The sequence below is a fragment of the Gavia stellata genome, chromosome 6 (assembly GCF_030936135.1).
Source record: "Gavia stellata isolate bGavSte3 chromosome 6, bGavSte3.hap2, whole genome shotgun sequence".
Classification (NCBI taxonomy): Eukaryota; Metazoa; Chordata; class Aves; order Gaviiformes; family Gaviidae; genus Gavia; species Gavia stellata.
The window spans coordinates 48,971,377-48,987,889 of record NC_082599.1 but is presented as its reverse complement, the minus strand read 5'-3'; the positions used below and the strand labels follow the sequence as shown (position 1 = coordinate 48,987,889).

The following is a 16,513-nucleotide window of genomic DNA, read 5'->3' as shown; positions in this document are numbered from 1 at the left end:
AAACACAGTGAAAGTCAACCTTTAGACTGGAAACAACTGTAAACTAAGGTTTATACTGCCCTACCAAAAGCTGAGTTAAAATAGAGGAAATAAAAACAACAGTCAACTAGCATCATATTCGTCCTTCAAAGATCAAGAGGTTGTGAACAAAAGCCCGACCTCCATTACATTTTCTTCAGTTGGTTAGAAGGAACATGAACTAAAAATTTCATCTAAGCAACTGCAGAAACTGAGCTAGAGGGATGCGACAGCCTTGAATTTCTCTTACAGACTTCTCATTCCTTGTCAATAAAAGAGAAGTGAGAAACATTGACCAGATGAATGCAAAACTGGACTACTCTGATAAAAATGTATTGTGGTAATTCAGTTACCTGAGAAAACCAAATATCAGTATTGCAGAAATCCTTTTAAGTTCTCAAATGACATTAAAATGACCCAGTACACTTTGAAATATGTGATCCCAGTCACTAGCCAGAGATCTAGAAATATACATTTCTATATTAACAGTGATAAACATAAGCAGGAAAATACCTGAAACAAGTAAAAGGCACTTTTAGACAGGACACGTTTTCCTATATGCTACAGAAAACCGAGTCAGATATGACATTATACTGAATCTTATAGTGGTCCAAGCAGTATAAAGGTATACAGTGTTAAATACCCACACTTGACCATATAAATAGTCAATTTGCAATGCCAGCATAGTTAACACAGGAAGAAATCCACATTCTTTTTTGATGTAAACAGTAAGGTTTCTAGTAAAGACATTTTCATTTTAGATATTATTATATGTTTAACATTATTGCATGCAATACTATGTAAAAGTTTTACGGCACCTCTGTGTATCCTTAGGCAAGAAAGTCACGATAAGACATTCGGAGAGAAATTCTCAAGTCATCGGGTCTAGTGCTGCATGCAAAATTGCAAACATCCTCTGTAACTGCACACCTGGACAAGCCAGATGTTTGTGTATAAAAGGCAACTTTATTCATATACCCGTAGTCCTCTGTGTGAAGATCTGACCCTGAAGTTTTAAAAGGCACAGAAACTGAGGGGCATGCTAACTACAGCACTTAAAAATGAGACCTATTTCTGATTTCAAGAGGTGGCTTTCAAAGGCAGCTAGATGACTGAAGTGTAAGTCCTGCTCAAAATCAAGAGCTGTCCCCACCATCACTTCAACATGGTTGTTAAATTCAGATTGATGAAAAAAAAAATCTAGGCTTTCCTTATGGATTCACTCTCATACTTTGCATTTCAGAGAAACCACCTGCTGGAAATAATCTGTTTTCTTTACTCCTTTTTTTGATCCTTATTAAATAACCAAGCATCTCTAACATGTAAAGTGAAATGCATTACTAAACAGCTGGGTGACCACATCATCATTTCTGCACTGAATCCTTAGTCTTACTTCAGCCAAAAGCACAAGGTATTAGTAAAGTGTGAATGCTACAGGCATCTGAACAGAAGCACAAATTGTTTTAGACTTTTGAAACTGTTTTTCTAAAAAAAAAAAGAAAATACAGCCTTTGGTGTAGGCTTACACAGTGCTATCCAAGTATTATAACATCAGTTGGAAATTAGAGAAAACCCATAACTTTACTTCCAAACGAGAAAAGCCCAAGCTCAAGCATTCATACTGATTTACAGCCACAGAGCTCTTTCAGGCAGCATGCATGGTCTTTCACTACACTTACATAGCCACCAGTTTGCTAAATACGATGAACTTTCAAGCAGCAAGTGGTGGAAGTGACAGTGTCCCCTCCTTTGCTCAGACATTAGCAAATTGCTTAGACATCTGTGCAACCTGGAGCTGCCTTGAGATGGTGATGTAGCCTACGCCTTCAAGGAGTCACCAGTCAACACTCAGGGACAAATGACTTGAGAGAGGAGGACATTCTGGACAAAACACTCTCCCTGCCCTATTTAAGCTGGCAGTTAGGAATTAATTTTCCTGATGTCTTTATAATAAAAAGCAGGAGCATACCTTTGCCACCTGTTTCACAACCAGAAGTGCATGCAGTCCTGGAGTGTCTCAACTGTTTGTGAGTTTGCTAGATGTTCACTCTATAACTGAAAGCTATCAACAGCTGAAGTTTAAAAAAAAAACCAAACCAAAAATGCACACACAAAACAAAACATCAGAACACATTTAAAAATAACACTCCCCTTTTCAGTTTTTTTCCTTAGACCCTTGTCCTTACAGGTCACCTATATTTCCACCAGAAACTGCTTTACCTGGCATAAAGCTACTCCACTAAACCATCCTGTTCTTTATTTTCCAGCAGGGATGTGCTTGTATCTCCATTATTCTTTTCATTTGTATTTCCATTGTCCTCCAATTGCCCTGATTTCTGATGAGCAAATGTGTAAGTGTCATGGTCTGTGTCCATCAGAGGCGGAGGATCCTTGGTGTTAGGAGAGCATTTAATGTCTTTTCTGAAGGACAATGGAGGTGGAGAAGGCGGCAAGCTACCAATGGGTCCATCGAAAGGCCTGTACACATCAACTTCTGGAGTGACTGAGCCATTGGATTCCTTCAGCAAGTGTCCATAGACCATAGCATCATCAATAACTGCATAGACATGAGACTCATTGTTTTTCCTCCCTTTTGTGAATAAGCCTTGTTTTCCAGGCACCTGGGTATTCACGTTAGCATTGTACACTCCCACCATGGGATTCTGGCTCTTCTTCTTCCTGTTACAGAGTTGAAATTGTTAACAGGTCAGAAACAACACATGGCTGGTGTGCTTGAGCTCAGTAATGGCAGGTTCTGTTTACCCATCCCAGCTACCCAGGGTCAGGCAGCCTACCTGGATTGAAGGCTTTACTTGCGATCTTAGGAAAAATAATTCTTGGGTCTAGACATGCTTTTTTGGCAGAGCAGAAAATAACTTCACACTATTAGGTTACCTACTGCTGTTCTGCTGACCCTGAAGTTTGCAAGATTAACTCCCACAGCCTCCCAAGTACGAGGGTCCCAGCAGTGCAGTGTACTGAGTCTCCCAAAATCCACAGACAGTAACAGGACCTAGAGGTTGTCAGATGCTCACAAAACAAGGCTGAGCATTGCTGAAGACCAGTAAGATAGTGGGTCCTCTATGAAAGTTGAATGAACTTTTCTTGATTGCACTTTCTGGAGTGACTGTTCCCAAGGCAGGAAGACCAAAGGCTGAACTGAAGATTTTTAAGCCTGTATTTGTAAAGTCTTTTCTGTGTGGCAGAGAAGCGTGCTCATAACTGCTTTAGTCATCATATTGCACAAATTCATTCCAGCTCTACAGCTTCAGGACCCAATCACCCTGCCAGCACTGAGCATATATGTGTCAGAAACCCCAAGCTATCGATGACTTCAGACTCTGCTTGCATGAGTAAGGCTATGCACATTTGCTTTGCAGAACCTAGTTCACTCCCCAAGGGCTCATCTCATAGAAAAATGCTACCACTTGATATGCAAACTCCAGAAGAAGTTGCTGGAGGTTGTGTAGATGAAAGATAGCTCTTAGTATATCTGAGTGAGTTTACAGCTTGTCTGAACAAAGCCTTGCCTAAAGCCAGAGGCACAGCAGCCACATTCCTTGCTATTTCATTTCACAGGAGTTCCTAATGAACTCCAGCCAATATCTTACTTCCAGTACAGCCAGAAGCCTGTTGCGAAGTAAGGCCAAGGTAGGCAATGCACTAGGGTTGGAAGTAATGCGACTCAAGGAATGGTGCTCTACTCTTGAAGTCAATCAATTTAGACTAAAGTAGCATTCTTGGAGGCACACTACTTCAACCACCAGCATGTTACCTACCTCATGCTTGAGACCCTTGTTCAAGGGATCTATATCAACACGTGGAACAGAGGCCCCAGCAGCTCTGCTGAAATGCCTTCTTGAACTACTAAGTTACACATGCCAAATTATGAACTTACTTCTTAACACAGAACACAGTGAGTCCAATAGCCACGAGAACTCCAGCCCCAGCCACCACAGCAAGTATCACTCCTAGGTCTGCAAACAGACAAGGTACAAGGACACTGAGGGAGAGAGAAAACATTCAGCTTTCTCCTAAAAGCTAGCTGGCTTTGAACCTCCTCAAGAGTTTCTAAGCATACCAGCTGCCTGCAGAGCAGGAGTTTCCAAGCTGTGCTCACTGCGGAGTAACACAAGCCATTTCCAAGAGGTTGGAGGCCAAGCAACAACAAACTCCTGCTGCTAGCAGTGGCGCACAGCCAGAAAACCCAACCAACCCACCACCCCACCTCCAAGAATTCAATACAGCTCATGGGCTGCTGAACTTACCTGCAATGTCTCACCTGCCTCTGGCTGAATAGGCAGGGAAGAGAAGAAAGTGCAGAGAGAGACAGTGCAAAGGTAACAGTGACATTTCACCAACTTCCCCTCAATACAATGCTTTCCTCTGAAATACATGAATTGTGTTGACCTGGGCTTTTTTAAGTCATAAAATTGATCAGGAAAACCCAGGTGTGAGCAAAGAAAAATGCTGCATGATTTAAAAGAAATATACATTACAAAAAAAGAAAAAAAGGAAAAAATTAGAAATTAATTTGATAGTTTCAGCTCCAGCCTGTGTAGCCAATACTTCTACAGACAGCAGCCTCCCACAGATGAAGAGGAAGTGCAAATGTGAAGCAAATTTACATGAACAAAGCCTGCCCTATAAATGCCTTTTTTTTAATGATTTAGATGAAAGACACCAAGAATGCAGATTTTGCTGTTAGTAGTCAGCGCACTCTCCATTAAATGGTCAGACCTGCCCCAGGGATGATTTCTTGTTCATGTGAACACTGAGACTAATTGAACTGCTAACATGAAGTAAAGACTACTTGGATGAATACGTTTGCATAATCAAATCCCAAGTTGTTCACCAGGTCTGTGACCTTGGGAGGGAAAAAACATCACTTGATCTTCTTGTACCTTCTGGCTGTGATCTCCAATTAAAAAAGCTAAATTAAATAAAATAAAATCCAGGCTTACTCCCCCCTGAGCCCTGTAATCCCCTGTCTCATAAAAAAAAAAAAAACCAACCACATTAAAAACTCTCCTTTCTCCCCAGCCTCTAGAAGTACCCAGTTGTAACTCTCAGTTGTTTTTGAGGGACAGGTATTTTCGAAGGCAGGGATCTCGTAAAACCCACACCCAAGGTGGACCTGCATCTATTACTGTTCCCCCAAGGGAAAGCAAGGAAACAAGCAGAAAGCAAACCACCACAACCTTACAGGACTCACCTATCTGCTTGTCAGCAGAAGTCACCCAGAACTGCAAGGTCAGCTGCGTCTTATCCACGGGTTTACAGTTGGAAACGTTTACCCAGAAGTCGTGATACATATTTCGGGGCTCAGGCAGAAGCTCATCCTCACGGCGCACGGTCTCCTCTGCCCCCAGTGTCTCCTCCTTTATGTTGACATAGGCACGGCCCGTCTCACAAGTGATGCCCATGCGGTTCTTGGAGAACCCTAGGCGGGCAACCTGCTTGCTGGGCACGACGACGTACCAGGATATGGAGACATAAGGAGGTAGACCATATGGCCAGTTGGGAGTCTGCAAGTAAACTTTAGCTTTTGGATCTGGACTCACAATGAAAGTGCACTCATCTGTAGTAAAGGAAAGGAATAAAGAAATTAAAACTTAGTTTTGATACTTTCATTTTTTTAAAGCTTTATCTTTCAGCACATAAAATTATCTGGTCTTTCTTCTACAAAACAAAAAAGTGTCACTTATACCTGCGACCAGCAAATTTATACAGTCAACTGCATCTCAGTACCAGCAATACAATTCACCTATCATCCCTTCCACACCAGTAATTATCCCAATTAGCACAGATATATCTGCAGAATTTCCCACAAACAACTATCTGCCATATAGAGTATAAAGTTCCTTCCTTCTTCCAGGAATAAACCACCTCATTGATTCAGATAAAGGTCAATCCTAGCAATGGCTCCAGGCTAGACTCTAAAGAATTGAACTCTTATTTCTCTTTGTTTGTATGTGCACTAACAAGCATATTGAGTGATCCAACACTGTACAAAAAAGTAGTACAAACCACTACTTTACCTTTAATATGTGGCACAAAAGACATTTTCAGATCCTGATGGTTAGACTCATTGAGGAACCCTTTACCAAATGTTTTTAAGGATATGGTGATATTATTCCTCATCTGAATCTTTTCAATGGATCCACCAGGACAGAATATACCAACATTCAACTCTGTCTCTGGGGTGGCACTAACAATGCTGTAACTGTAGCTTGTGTTGCACCTCTGCTCTGGGACGTGCTGCTGAAGTTTCAAGGACGGAGAAGTAATTTCTGTGTTGATCAGATTGTGAGCCAAGAGCTTCCAAATAAACTTATGCAGTCGAATCGGCAATTGGGTAATAACCTTGGGCACCGACAGGGAATAGATCTTCTTCTGACACCATCGAATATCGACACAGCCTGCAATCAAAAAAACAAGTCCCAAGGGTTGTATTTTTCTTGCAGAGGAAATACCTAGCAAAAGCAAGTTTTCCTGTGTTTTTGTGTTACAGACCCAGATAAGCAGTTAGCTGAGAAAATACCCTCTCTTAGTAACCTTTACCCAAACATGTATCATTTGTAGTTAAAGAGCTTTCCTTAAAAAGGTGCAGGACATCAAAGAAACCAGATACAAACATTCAAAATTCCTCACTCAAGATACTACTTCTGCTATATCACTGGCTGACTGGGCCACAGTTGCAGACTAGCCAAGGTCCAGATATATACTTTAAAACTCTTTCTCTGTTGGTAGTTGGAAGCATTTGGGAAAACCCTACACCAAGTGGACATGCAAGCGGCACAAGATGCGTTCCTGGTGACCGTCTTGGTCCCGCATTTTCATGGGCAGATTTATAGCTCTCCTGTTCTGTTTCCTTATTTTGCAGTTTTCAGCAAGAAGATTCTTAGGTGCCTTCTGTCCTTTCCCTTCCAGGAATAGCTACGCAGTTTCTATTTTTAAAGGTAGAATGATGTAGTGAACAACCAGGTCACCTCCAGATTCATTGTACCCATCTCCCAGCTGACCAACACCTGGTTTCCCACCTCACTCTATTTAAAGCCCAAGCGAGAGAGAAGGTTTGGCTGACCGCTGGGGAAAGGCACGCAAAAGCATTCCCTAGGAAACAACGTTAAGCCACTTTTGTCATACTTATGCTTTTTTCGGCTGTGATCCTCAGACGGGACAAGTCCTTGCACAGAAAGGAGATCTTGTAGACGACGCCAGACACTAAAGACACGACGCGGTCACAGGTGCGAGGATCCTTACAGATCAGGCATATTGGTTCAGACATGAGCGGGATGCGGCTGGGCCACCCTTCGAAGTGTATCGTTACAGTCATGTTTTGTTCCTTGCTCAGGTCAACCAAATGGGTGACATCTGCAATGAACAACACCCCAGAGCAATTAGTGGCAAGAAGCGTGGTGTGAAGCAGAACTTCCTCCGTCTCTTCTCACCCCATTAGATAAGCAGCTGTTATAGCTACTTCTATGTTAGCTAAGAAAACTTTATTTACTTCTTTCCATCAGTGTAATACAAACTCAGGCAGTATCGTATCGCTTTTCTAAATTAGAAGTTTGAGCCTTTCCACACACAAAACCCATTTCCCCACCACTTTCCAGCTATAACAGGGTAACACGTATGCTAGCCTCTTTTGAACAGGTTAGGCTATAATGTAAGGAGCTCAGCCAACTATGTTAGATTTGTTTTCCCTAAGAGGTTTCTAGTATTTCTTTTAAAGTCAGTTCTACCGATCACACAAGAGTTGATCGGAAAAAGGTTCTCCATTCTCAAATTTTGTATCTATTGCAAGATTGCCATCTCAGCTAACTTTTTGTTAGTTAGGTTTTTCAGAGCCAAGCTGAAGAAAATTGTCCAAAGTCAGTAACTGAGCACATCTGGTTGTCTGGAGTCAGTTAAAGATTAAGCTAATTTAAATGCAAGTACCAATATGGTTTTAAAGGGAAAAAACTGCCAAGTACTGTACTTCAGCAGAAGTGCTGGCTGTCATCATGAAGGTCACTGGAGCCTTCAAAGATGCTTCCTAAAAGCCTCTTCTGATTGCCAGTTAAAAACATACAGAGATGCCACAAATTATCAAAGTCTGTCACCATGCGGTGGGGGAGGCTGAGGACCAAGCCTTGCTGGACTGCTTCATTTCCTTCATCGGCATGACTGAACTACCACACTGCCCTTCCATTTAATTGCTCAAAATCATTGTTCCAGAAGTATTTTCTGACTAGCTGTAAAAATCAAACCTGAGAGCTGGCAGAGTTAACCCTGAAAGTAAAGAGCTCCTTCCTCTTCCTCAACACTAGCTACCACTTATCTTGCAGTCCACCCCTTTCCCCGTACCCCACCGCACACCAGCTGCTGCAGGAAGCCTTGTAACACCCTCCGAGCTCGCTGGACCTGAGGTGCCCAGGCACACACAGTGACCATCATCCCTGGCAGCCTCTTTCAAACAGTGAGATTCAGCTCAAAGATCTGCTTAAGGAGGCGCGTACTGAAGCCAAAACTGCTTAACACTTTCACTCGTGGGACAGAGTGCACCCTCAGCAAGTTTGCAAGAATGGGGCTGGAAAGCAGTTTTGCAGAAAGACCTGGGGGTCTTGGTGGACAGCAAGTGGCATATGAACCAGCAATGTGCTGCTGAGGCAAAGGTGGCCAACAGCCTCCTAGGCTATGCTAGAAAGCATCAACAGCAGGTTGAGCAAGGCAAGTCTCCTGCTCTGCTAAAGCACTGGTGAGACATTTGCAGTGCTGGATCAAGATCTGGGCTCCCCAGTACAAGAGAGACATGGATGTACTGGAGTAAGGCCAAAGAGCCACAAAGATGCTTAATGGATTGGAGCATCTCTCACAGGAGAAGAGACCGGGAGAGCTGGGACTGTTTAGTTGAAGAAGGTGGCTCAGGGGGATGTGTGCATGTGCGTGTGAATGATATGGTGCCAGACTCTTCTCAATGGTGCCCAGTGACAGGGCAAGAGGCACAAATTGAAATACAGGAAATTCTGCTTAAATATTAAAAAAATAATAATAAAAAAATGCAAGGGTGGTCAAACACTGGAACAGGTTACCCAGAGAAGTTGTAAAGTCTTTAGAGATACTCAAAACCCAACAGGACATGGCCCTAGGCAACCTGTTCTGTCTCACTCTGCTTGAGCAGAGGGTTGGAACTAGATGATCTCCAGAGGTCCCTGCCAACCTCAGCCATTCTGCAAGTCTGTGACATCCTAGATGACTTGCTACAGCAAATCAGAACAACAGGGGTAAGCAGGGATGACAAACACCTCCCACGTAAGCTAATGGCAGTTGCAAATACTCGGAACATCTGGAAGGGGGAGAGGAAAGGAAAGAGAAAAAAAAAAATGAAGATTATGGCTGTAGCCTAGTTCACAAAGATTAACTTTTATGTGCAAAGATAGATATCGGATGCACAGAGCATCTTTATGCTGTTAACAAGGCATGTGTCTCTGATGTCAAAGAAAGCAACCTGATCTAGTGAAAGGTATCCCTGCCCATGGCAGGGGGGTTGGAAATAGATGGTATTTAAGGTCCCTTTCAGCCCAAACCATTATGTGATTCTATGATTCTATAAAGGACACGTTAAAAAAAATAATATATATATACACACACTACTATTACTCTTAATTTTCTGTTTTTAGCTATGGATCTCAAAGGCATAAGAAAAGGTGAATAAAATAGCTTTCTCCTGTGTGGGAAATCAGACACACAAAAAGGCAAGAGGTCAGGCGGAAATCTCCAAGTCATTGCCACAACCAAGCACAGAATCTAGGATTTCTACCACGAGGTTACTCATTCTTCAGAGGGTTTTTTTTTGCAGCAGCTAAACAGAGAGAGTTAGATCAAGAAATCACTTTGATTGGAAAGAGCTATATTTTCCTCTTATTTAATGACAAGCACCACAGACAGCTGTGGAATACCCAAATGTTTGGGAAGCTTTGAGAATATGCAGATACCAATGCATTTTTAATAACAGCCATGTTTAACTTGTACACTGCAGATGGCATTTTTTGTTTTTGTTTTTGTTTTTTTTTAATAAGTTTCAATACTGTCTTGAGGACTCAGTTTGAATCTTTGATGGAACTTATATAACTACAAAATCACTCATGAAATCCTATAAAATCCTGAGAGAAACCACTGCTGTCTCTTAAATCCAAGTGGTTTATTACTTACCTTTCATTCAATAAATGACAACCTGTTTTTTAGTTTTTAGGTGATTATTGTCTTGTCTACTGGCCATAAATATATTAAAATTCCTCTTTGCTTTCCAAAGTAGAAGGGAGATAAAACTGATTATACAATGTTTTCAGTCTCTCTGGCTTCCAAGGTGCAACACACAATAAATGCAAGCAAACATGATTTGGTTAACAACAATTTCAGGAGGATTTGCTGTTCATGAATGGAGCCAGACTAGACAAAGAACTGAGGATTACAGTGGTGAGATGCTACAGACCCTTTCTGGGTACGTGACTTCAAGGTAGAGGTATTCAAACTTCATTCCCTGTAAAATGACTTAGAAAGCCTCTAGGTAGCTCCTGCTGCAGCGGTAGTCTGGAGTGTGGACTACCCTCCACCTGCTCCTCTGCAGTGAGGGCACCTTGACTATTAATCTCCACCATGAACTGAGGTCAGAGCTAAGAAGCCAGAGGATAAAATCACTTATTTCATAGCTCATTACCAAGTCAGGCCTTTTATTTCTTTTTTTTTAGATAGATGCTGTGGTATTACACATCATTGTGTTAAACCTGTCTGAATTTGGGGCAAGAAAACAGAAAAACAGTATGTTTTCTTAGTCTAGCAACAAGAAGCAAGAAACCTAAAGAACTTCCAAACGCGTAGGGGATATTATCATTGGAATATCTTATTGACACCTTCCACATCTAGTGTGACTTTTTCATACTAGAAAATGTTCAGACTTCCCTAGGGAATGAAATAAAACTCAGAGGAAAGACGAAAGGAGGGAAGGAAATGCATATTGATGCCATTAGTAGTGTGAAGACAATTTTACATCTCCAATTTCACCAGTTCATGCTATGGATCCTGACCAGCCGTGACAGGAGGTTTCACCTGGCTCACATTTAAGAATTATCTTTAAAATGCTGAATCTTACAGTTGAAAATAAAACTGTCCAAATAAACTTGAACTTGATTTCTGTACTAGAGAACAAGCAGCGACACATGAGCCCGGACAATTCAGATCAAGCAGTTACGATCCTTGCCCAATAGCTGGATCAGGCCCCCCGAGGGAACACAATCACGAGGAAAAGCTAGCTTTGCTTAGACAACATGCAAGACCTGATACCGCAGGTGTTAAAAGTGTTTTTCAATTACATGATGGGTGTGCTGGAAAAAGAAAGGAATCTCCGTTTACAAGCTACAGTGTAAAATCTACGATGGAGCTTTATACTCCATCACAAATTGCAAATTTTAGCATCACCGTCCACCTTGCCGTAACGACGGCCAGTGATACCCAGGGCGGTAAAACAAGCCTCAGCATTGCTTGGCAACCCACCTCCTTAAACTCAAGGAGGGTCCAAAGTTCAAGAAAAATGACCAAGAAACCCAGTATTTCTCTTCCTTGTGGTGCTCAGCCCAGGTGTCTGTATGCAAAAGCAACAGAAGGGGCAAGCAGGTACTTACTCTCATCGACCTGTGGGTGCTGAACGACGACTTGGAAGAGCAAGCGGAGGATACCTGGGTTCTGGGCATCCTGATCGCAGCCCTGCAGGGACAGGTTGAAACTGCCAGCGATATTGGCAGGCTGGCTGTCGCCCAGCTTGAACACCTCCGGGTTGCTGAGGGAGCTGGGGAGGTAGTACTCCACCCTCTCCTCTTTCCTTTCACAGTTGGAGAGGCTGTAGTTGTGGAAAAACACGCTTGCCCTCATGTTGGAAGGAATCACAAACTGCCATGTCATGAGCTCATCTTCTGGAAAGCCCAGCGGGTAGTTTGGGGACATCAGGGTGATTGAAGACTCCCCCTTCAAAATGGATTCAATAATGCATAACCCTAAACCAGGGAGGGGGGTAAACATACAAAACAAGTTGCAATTAATGAAGACACACTGGCATATCTAGCACCCCAGCAGAGTATTTTTATTTTGACAGCGAGATCATCCACTTCAGCTACAGGTTAGGTTATTACAAAACCCTCAGACTAAAACATATACTCACATTGATGCTTTTGTCTTCAATTACAGAAAAAGTAAGGGTTCTATTAATGCTGTATTTTCTGTTTAGTGGGTTCATCTTTCAAGCATGTGAACAGAGGCGCCTTTATTTTTTTGAAAGATCCTACTTCCTACTTCTGGTCCTGGCTTTACAAGAGCAAACATGCAACCTGACAACTGCTTCTGCTTCATTGGGTTTCAGGAAACAAAAGATGTGAGTTTTCATACCAGCATGGAGCTCTCCATCCAAAAACCTCCCAGATCTAACAAAAGCATGCCAGCAAAGAGCCTCAAATACGCATGATAAAACATGAATGCAAACCATGGAGACAGTGTAAAACACTTCATGCTTGGATGACTCTTGGCAGCATGAAGTTGGGTACACACAGATTATGGTCCTGCTCTAGGATTCCAGCGACGATGTGCAACTGTGAGGAGTGCCAGGAGTTACAAAAACTCAAGTTCTCGAAGAAGTTCTGGAAGCCTCAAGTTGCACCAGGGGAGGTTCAGGCTGGATATTAGGAAAAATTTCTTTACTGAGAGAGTGGTGAAACACTGGAATAAGCTGCCCAGGGAAGTGGTGGAGTCACCATCACTGGAGGTGTTCAAGGAACGTGTGGACGTGGCACTGTGGGACATGGTTTAATGGGCATGGTGGTGTTGGCTGATGGTTGGACTTGATGATCTTACAGGTCTTTTCCAACTGTAGTGATTCTGTGAACCTGGACCAAGCCCCTTCTATAACTGATGGCAGGAACTGCAAATTTCAAGTAAAGAGCAAGAACATTTCCCAAAGAGGGTTTGTCACGAGGTCACAAAGTAACCCACTGATTGCTATATAATATTCCAGGTATTTTAAGAAGATTATTACACATTGTTTTCTGTTACTGTGCAGGTTGAAACAGATAGCTGTATTTAAGCAGCCTCATGTGCCTTCCAGGCACTGCTTCCCCTTTTCTCACCTTCCTCTCCTGAAGAGAGGCATTGATTTGAGACTCCAGCAAGTTAAGGAAGCTTTATTTAAAAATAAACAAACCCAACTACACACTGAAACCAGTAAATAACTCTCTTGGGTCATTCTAATTATGCTATCTAGTCTCACCTAGCTGAAAAAATAAAAACAACAGAGCAGGTATGCTCAAGTTTTAGGAAATTTAAAGCAATTGAAAATGGGTAATGTGCACCAAAAGCAGCTTCACAACAGTTTTCATAATAGTTAGGTTAACCAGTCAAACTAAAATATTTTGATGCTAGAAAAGCAACAACTACCAAACTAAAAACCAAACAACACCTTTTAGAAAAGATGAAGTGGAAGGGAATTAGAGGTAGCATCACCAAAACTAGAAGGTTACCTGAGAAGAAAGATTTAAAGAATTCTGCTGCAATCTGCACGAGGTGATTACAGGTGAGGAAACACTACTCTGTACTTACGTTTTATGGAAGCCCTGTTAGCTATGTTGAAGCCCGAGGTGGTGAGAGGCGAGTCCCACGGGAGGTGCAGAGACAAGACGACTCCTCCCAGCAGCTTGACGCGAGACACTGAGCCGTTCCTGCAGAAGGTGCCAATGTTGACTGTGGCCGCATCGATACAGCTGTTGATGTTGTAGCTAACGAAATCTGGGCACGTCTCTCCTGGTTCAATCTGTCTCAGCCACGGGGTAGAAAATTTCAGTTCAAGTCCAGCCTTTGTACTCGCCTTCACATCCCAGATGAAAGTCCTGTTAAGGCGAGGTAGCCCTGGTGGGTAAAGATGAACATCTCCAAAGGGACACGGACCTGACACACAGTCTAAATGCAGAGAGAAAACAGCCGTGATGGATACACTATGAAAAGCATTCAAGTGAACAAGGAATTCGATGCTTTCCGCTTCATTGTTATTTTCACAATTTTTAGGTTGCAATTAACTTCTATATGCATTAAAAGACACTCCTATAACACAGTCACATGCTATCTCTAAACAGGACTCCTAGCCCATAGAGTAGACAGGATAAACCTGCTTTAGTCAGGCTGACTAATAGAAGGGATTCATTGTAGTATTCCCGCCTTGTTTGCTGAAGAATTTAGAAGGTAATTACTGAACACGTTAGAGAGCTGAATCAGCAGAAGGGTGAAATTCCACATCAGGAGAGCTGGAAATCATGGATCTAGAGAACCAATTTTATCACATCTCACTCAGAGAATTCCTGGCAAAATATTAATCTTTAAATTTTCCACTGCTTGCCATGAACCATATCTTCTTTCCTTGGTGCCCTGATGAACAACCTAGGGCACAGATTTTGCAGAAGTGATGAGTAACAGCAACTGCCACTGCAGGATTCTGGGGAGACCCTAGAAAACTTTTCTCTAAAAAATCCAGATTATTGGTACTTCAAGCTGGACACTAAAAATAAGCATACTTTAATCTATGTCTAGGCTCCAACTTAAAAGAAGAAATATCACAAGTGCATCTTAGAAATATATAATGCCATATTGTGAACATTACTATTTGCATGAACCATATGACTAAAACTCCAAAACATGAAGAGAACTATCCTTGAACACCACCCCAAAAATAGCAAAGATGTTACCAAAGACTGAATGTCCAATGAAGTTTGGGATCTTGTTGAGAAGCAGCACGTGTTCATGTCATTAAAGAGTACATTAACATACACACACCAGGGATAACATTCAAAGCAAATGAAGGTTTAGTTCTACACTTCCAAATTTTCCGTTTCTTGACTTCGATAATGCTCATTAAATATAAGGAAACACGTGTATGTCTTCAATGTTTCTGTTGCCCTTATAGACACAATCAAGCTGTTCAATGAATAATGTGGATAATATATCATTATCGATGGTCAGGGGTTTTGGAAAGGAAAAAAAGATTCTTTGATGGGTTTATAAACTGTGGGAGAGGGAAGGCAGCAAGGAATTGATGCAACAAGCTATCATTTAACTGTTTCTGAAACAGCCAAGTTAGTGTTAATTCTGCCAGACATAATACAGACTTCTTTAAATTGTGCAGTTTCAGTAAACTCCAGGTTATTTATCAGTGTCCAAAGATTTCTACTTACCCAAGATTATAGGGGATACCTTAATACAGTAACAGGAAAAAAAGGTATGTGGTTTTACTGGAGGAAAATTGCCATTGTGGGAAAAATTAAAAAACTGTATCTTACCAATATTTTTCTGAATTTCCATGATGAAATACTTCTCTGGATTGCTACAAGTGAAGGTAAAAGTCACGTTCTCCCCAGGCTTTATCTTGAGTTCAGACCTGGCAACATTTTTACCATGAATTTTACAGCTTGTTGAAACACCGGGCCTCAGTTTAATCATAACTGTGATGTTGTCCACCGTACGAAGAGAGATTGTAAAGGAAGCTAAGAAAGAAAAATAAATAGACATGTTTTGTTACTAGCATGCGCAAGTATCACCAGCTTCTCCACACATCCCCCCAGATGCCACATTGTCAGAAGGGATATTTGCATCCATGTTCTCAAAAGTCTCTGGTGTTGGACCTACAGAAAATGCTGTGGCTCTTCCAGTCCAGCACAGACAATACAAAAATATGCTTGCTGCATGTGCCCAGAGGGAGGTATACATGGAATTTGTGTAGGACCAGTTCTGCTCCAGTTTACTTTCACTGGTGTTCTTTATTTCTCATTTAAAAAGTAGCTCAGCTATTCCTTTCAAGTCTGTTGTCCAAACTTTGGGTTTCGGTCTGTCATGCCCATCATAGAGCCTGCTTTATTTTTGAAGGCACCCATGAAGTTGTGACTGAATTCAGGAAGTTTATTCAGCAGCCAAACAACAAAGCAGCCCTCAACTTAAATTGTACACGACGGTAACAGGTGAATCTCTGGGTATGCTCCAAAAATTACTGCAGACCAGAGTAGGTACTCTGGTGATTCCAAAAGCACATACCAACAGACACTGCTATATGTGGTCATGGCCCTCTCCCACCTTCCCCACCTTTTACATCTCATTCACTGAAGGTATAGAACATCCATCAACACCCCTCAGCAGCGCAGAAGGCATCTGTGGACTGGGACAGACTGCGTGTACTTGGATACCTCCTCTCCATCCCTGACATAACCATCATAGACTTACAGCTTTTGGGGAATATATAAAAGCTTCAGCAATCTTCACAGATTTCAACCCATCCTCAAGCGCTACCGAATGCAGGAGCAGCTCTCACAGGAAATACTAGAGCCAGAGGATAAACTGGTTCTTGAATAATCGCACGTTGAATTGGTAGCAATTTATCAACAAATGGACCAAACTTACCTTCTGAAAACATACATGCAATATAAGACATGAA

General features: G+C 42.0%; 1 protein-coding gene across 1 annotated transcript; it reads right to left on the bottom strand.

The window, feature by feature from the left end:
- Positions 1–2,249: 2,249 nt before the first annotated feature.
- Positions 2,250–15,597, bottom strand: CDCP1 (CUB domain containing protein 1). Its single transcript, XM_059819021.1, has 9 exons — positions 15,369–15,597; positions 13,642–13,998; positions 11,682–12,050; positions 7,168–7,395; positions 6,060–6,440; positions 5,234–5,599; positions 3,917–3,995; positions 3,134–3,136; positions 2,250–2,697 (listed from the first exon to the last, which is right to left on the bottom strand). The coding sequence occupies exons 1-9, from the start codon at positions 15,595–15,597 to the stop codon at positions 2,250–2,252; spliced, it is 2,460 nt and encodes an 819-aa protein (XP_059675004.1).
- Positions 15,598–16,513: the final 916 nt, after the last annotated feature.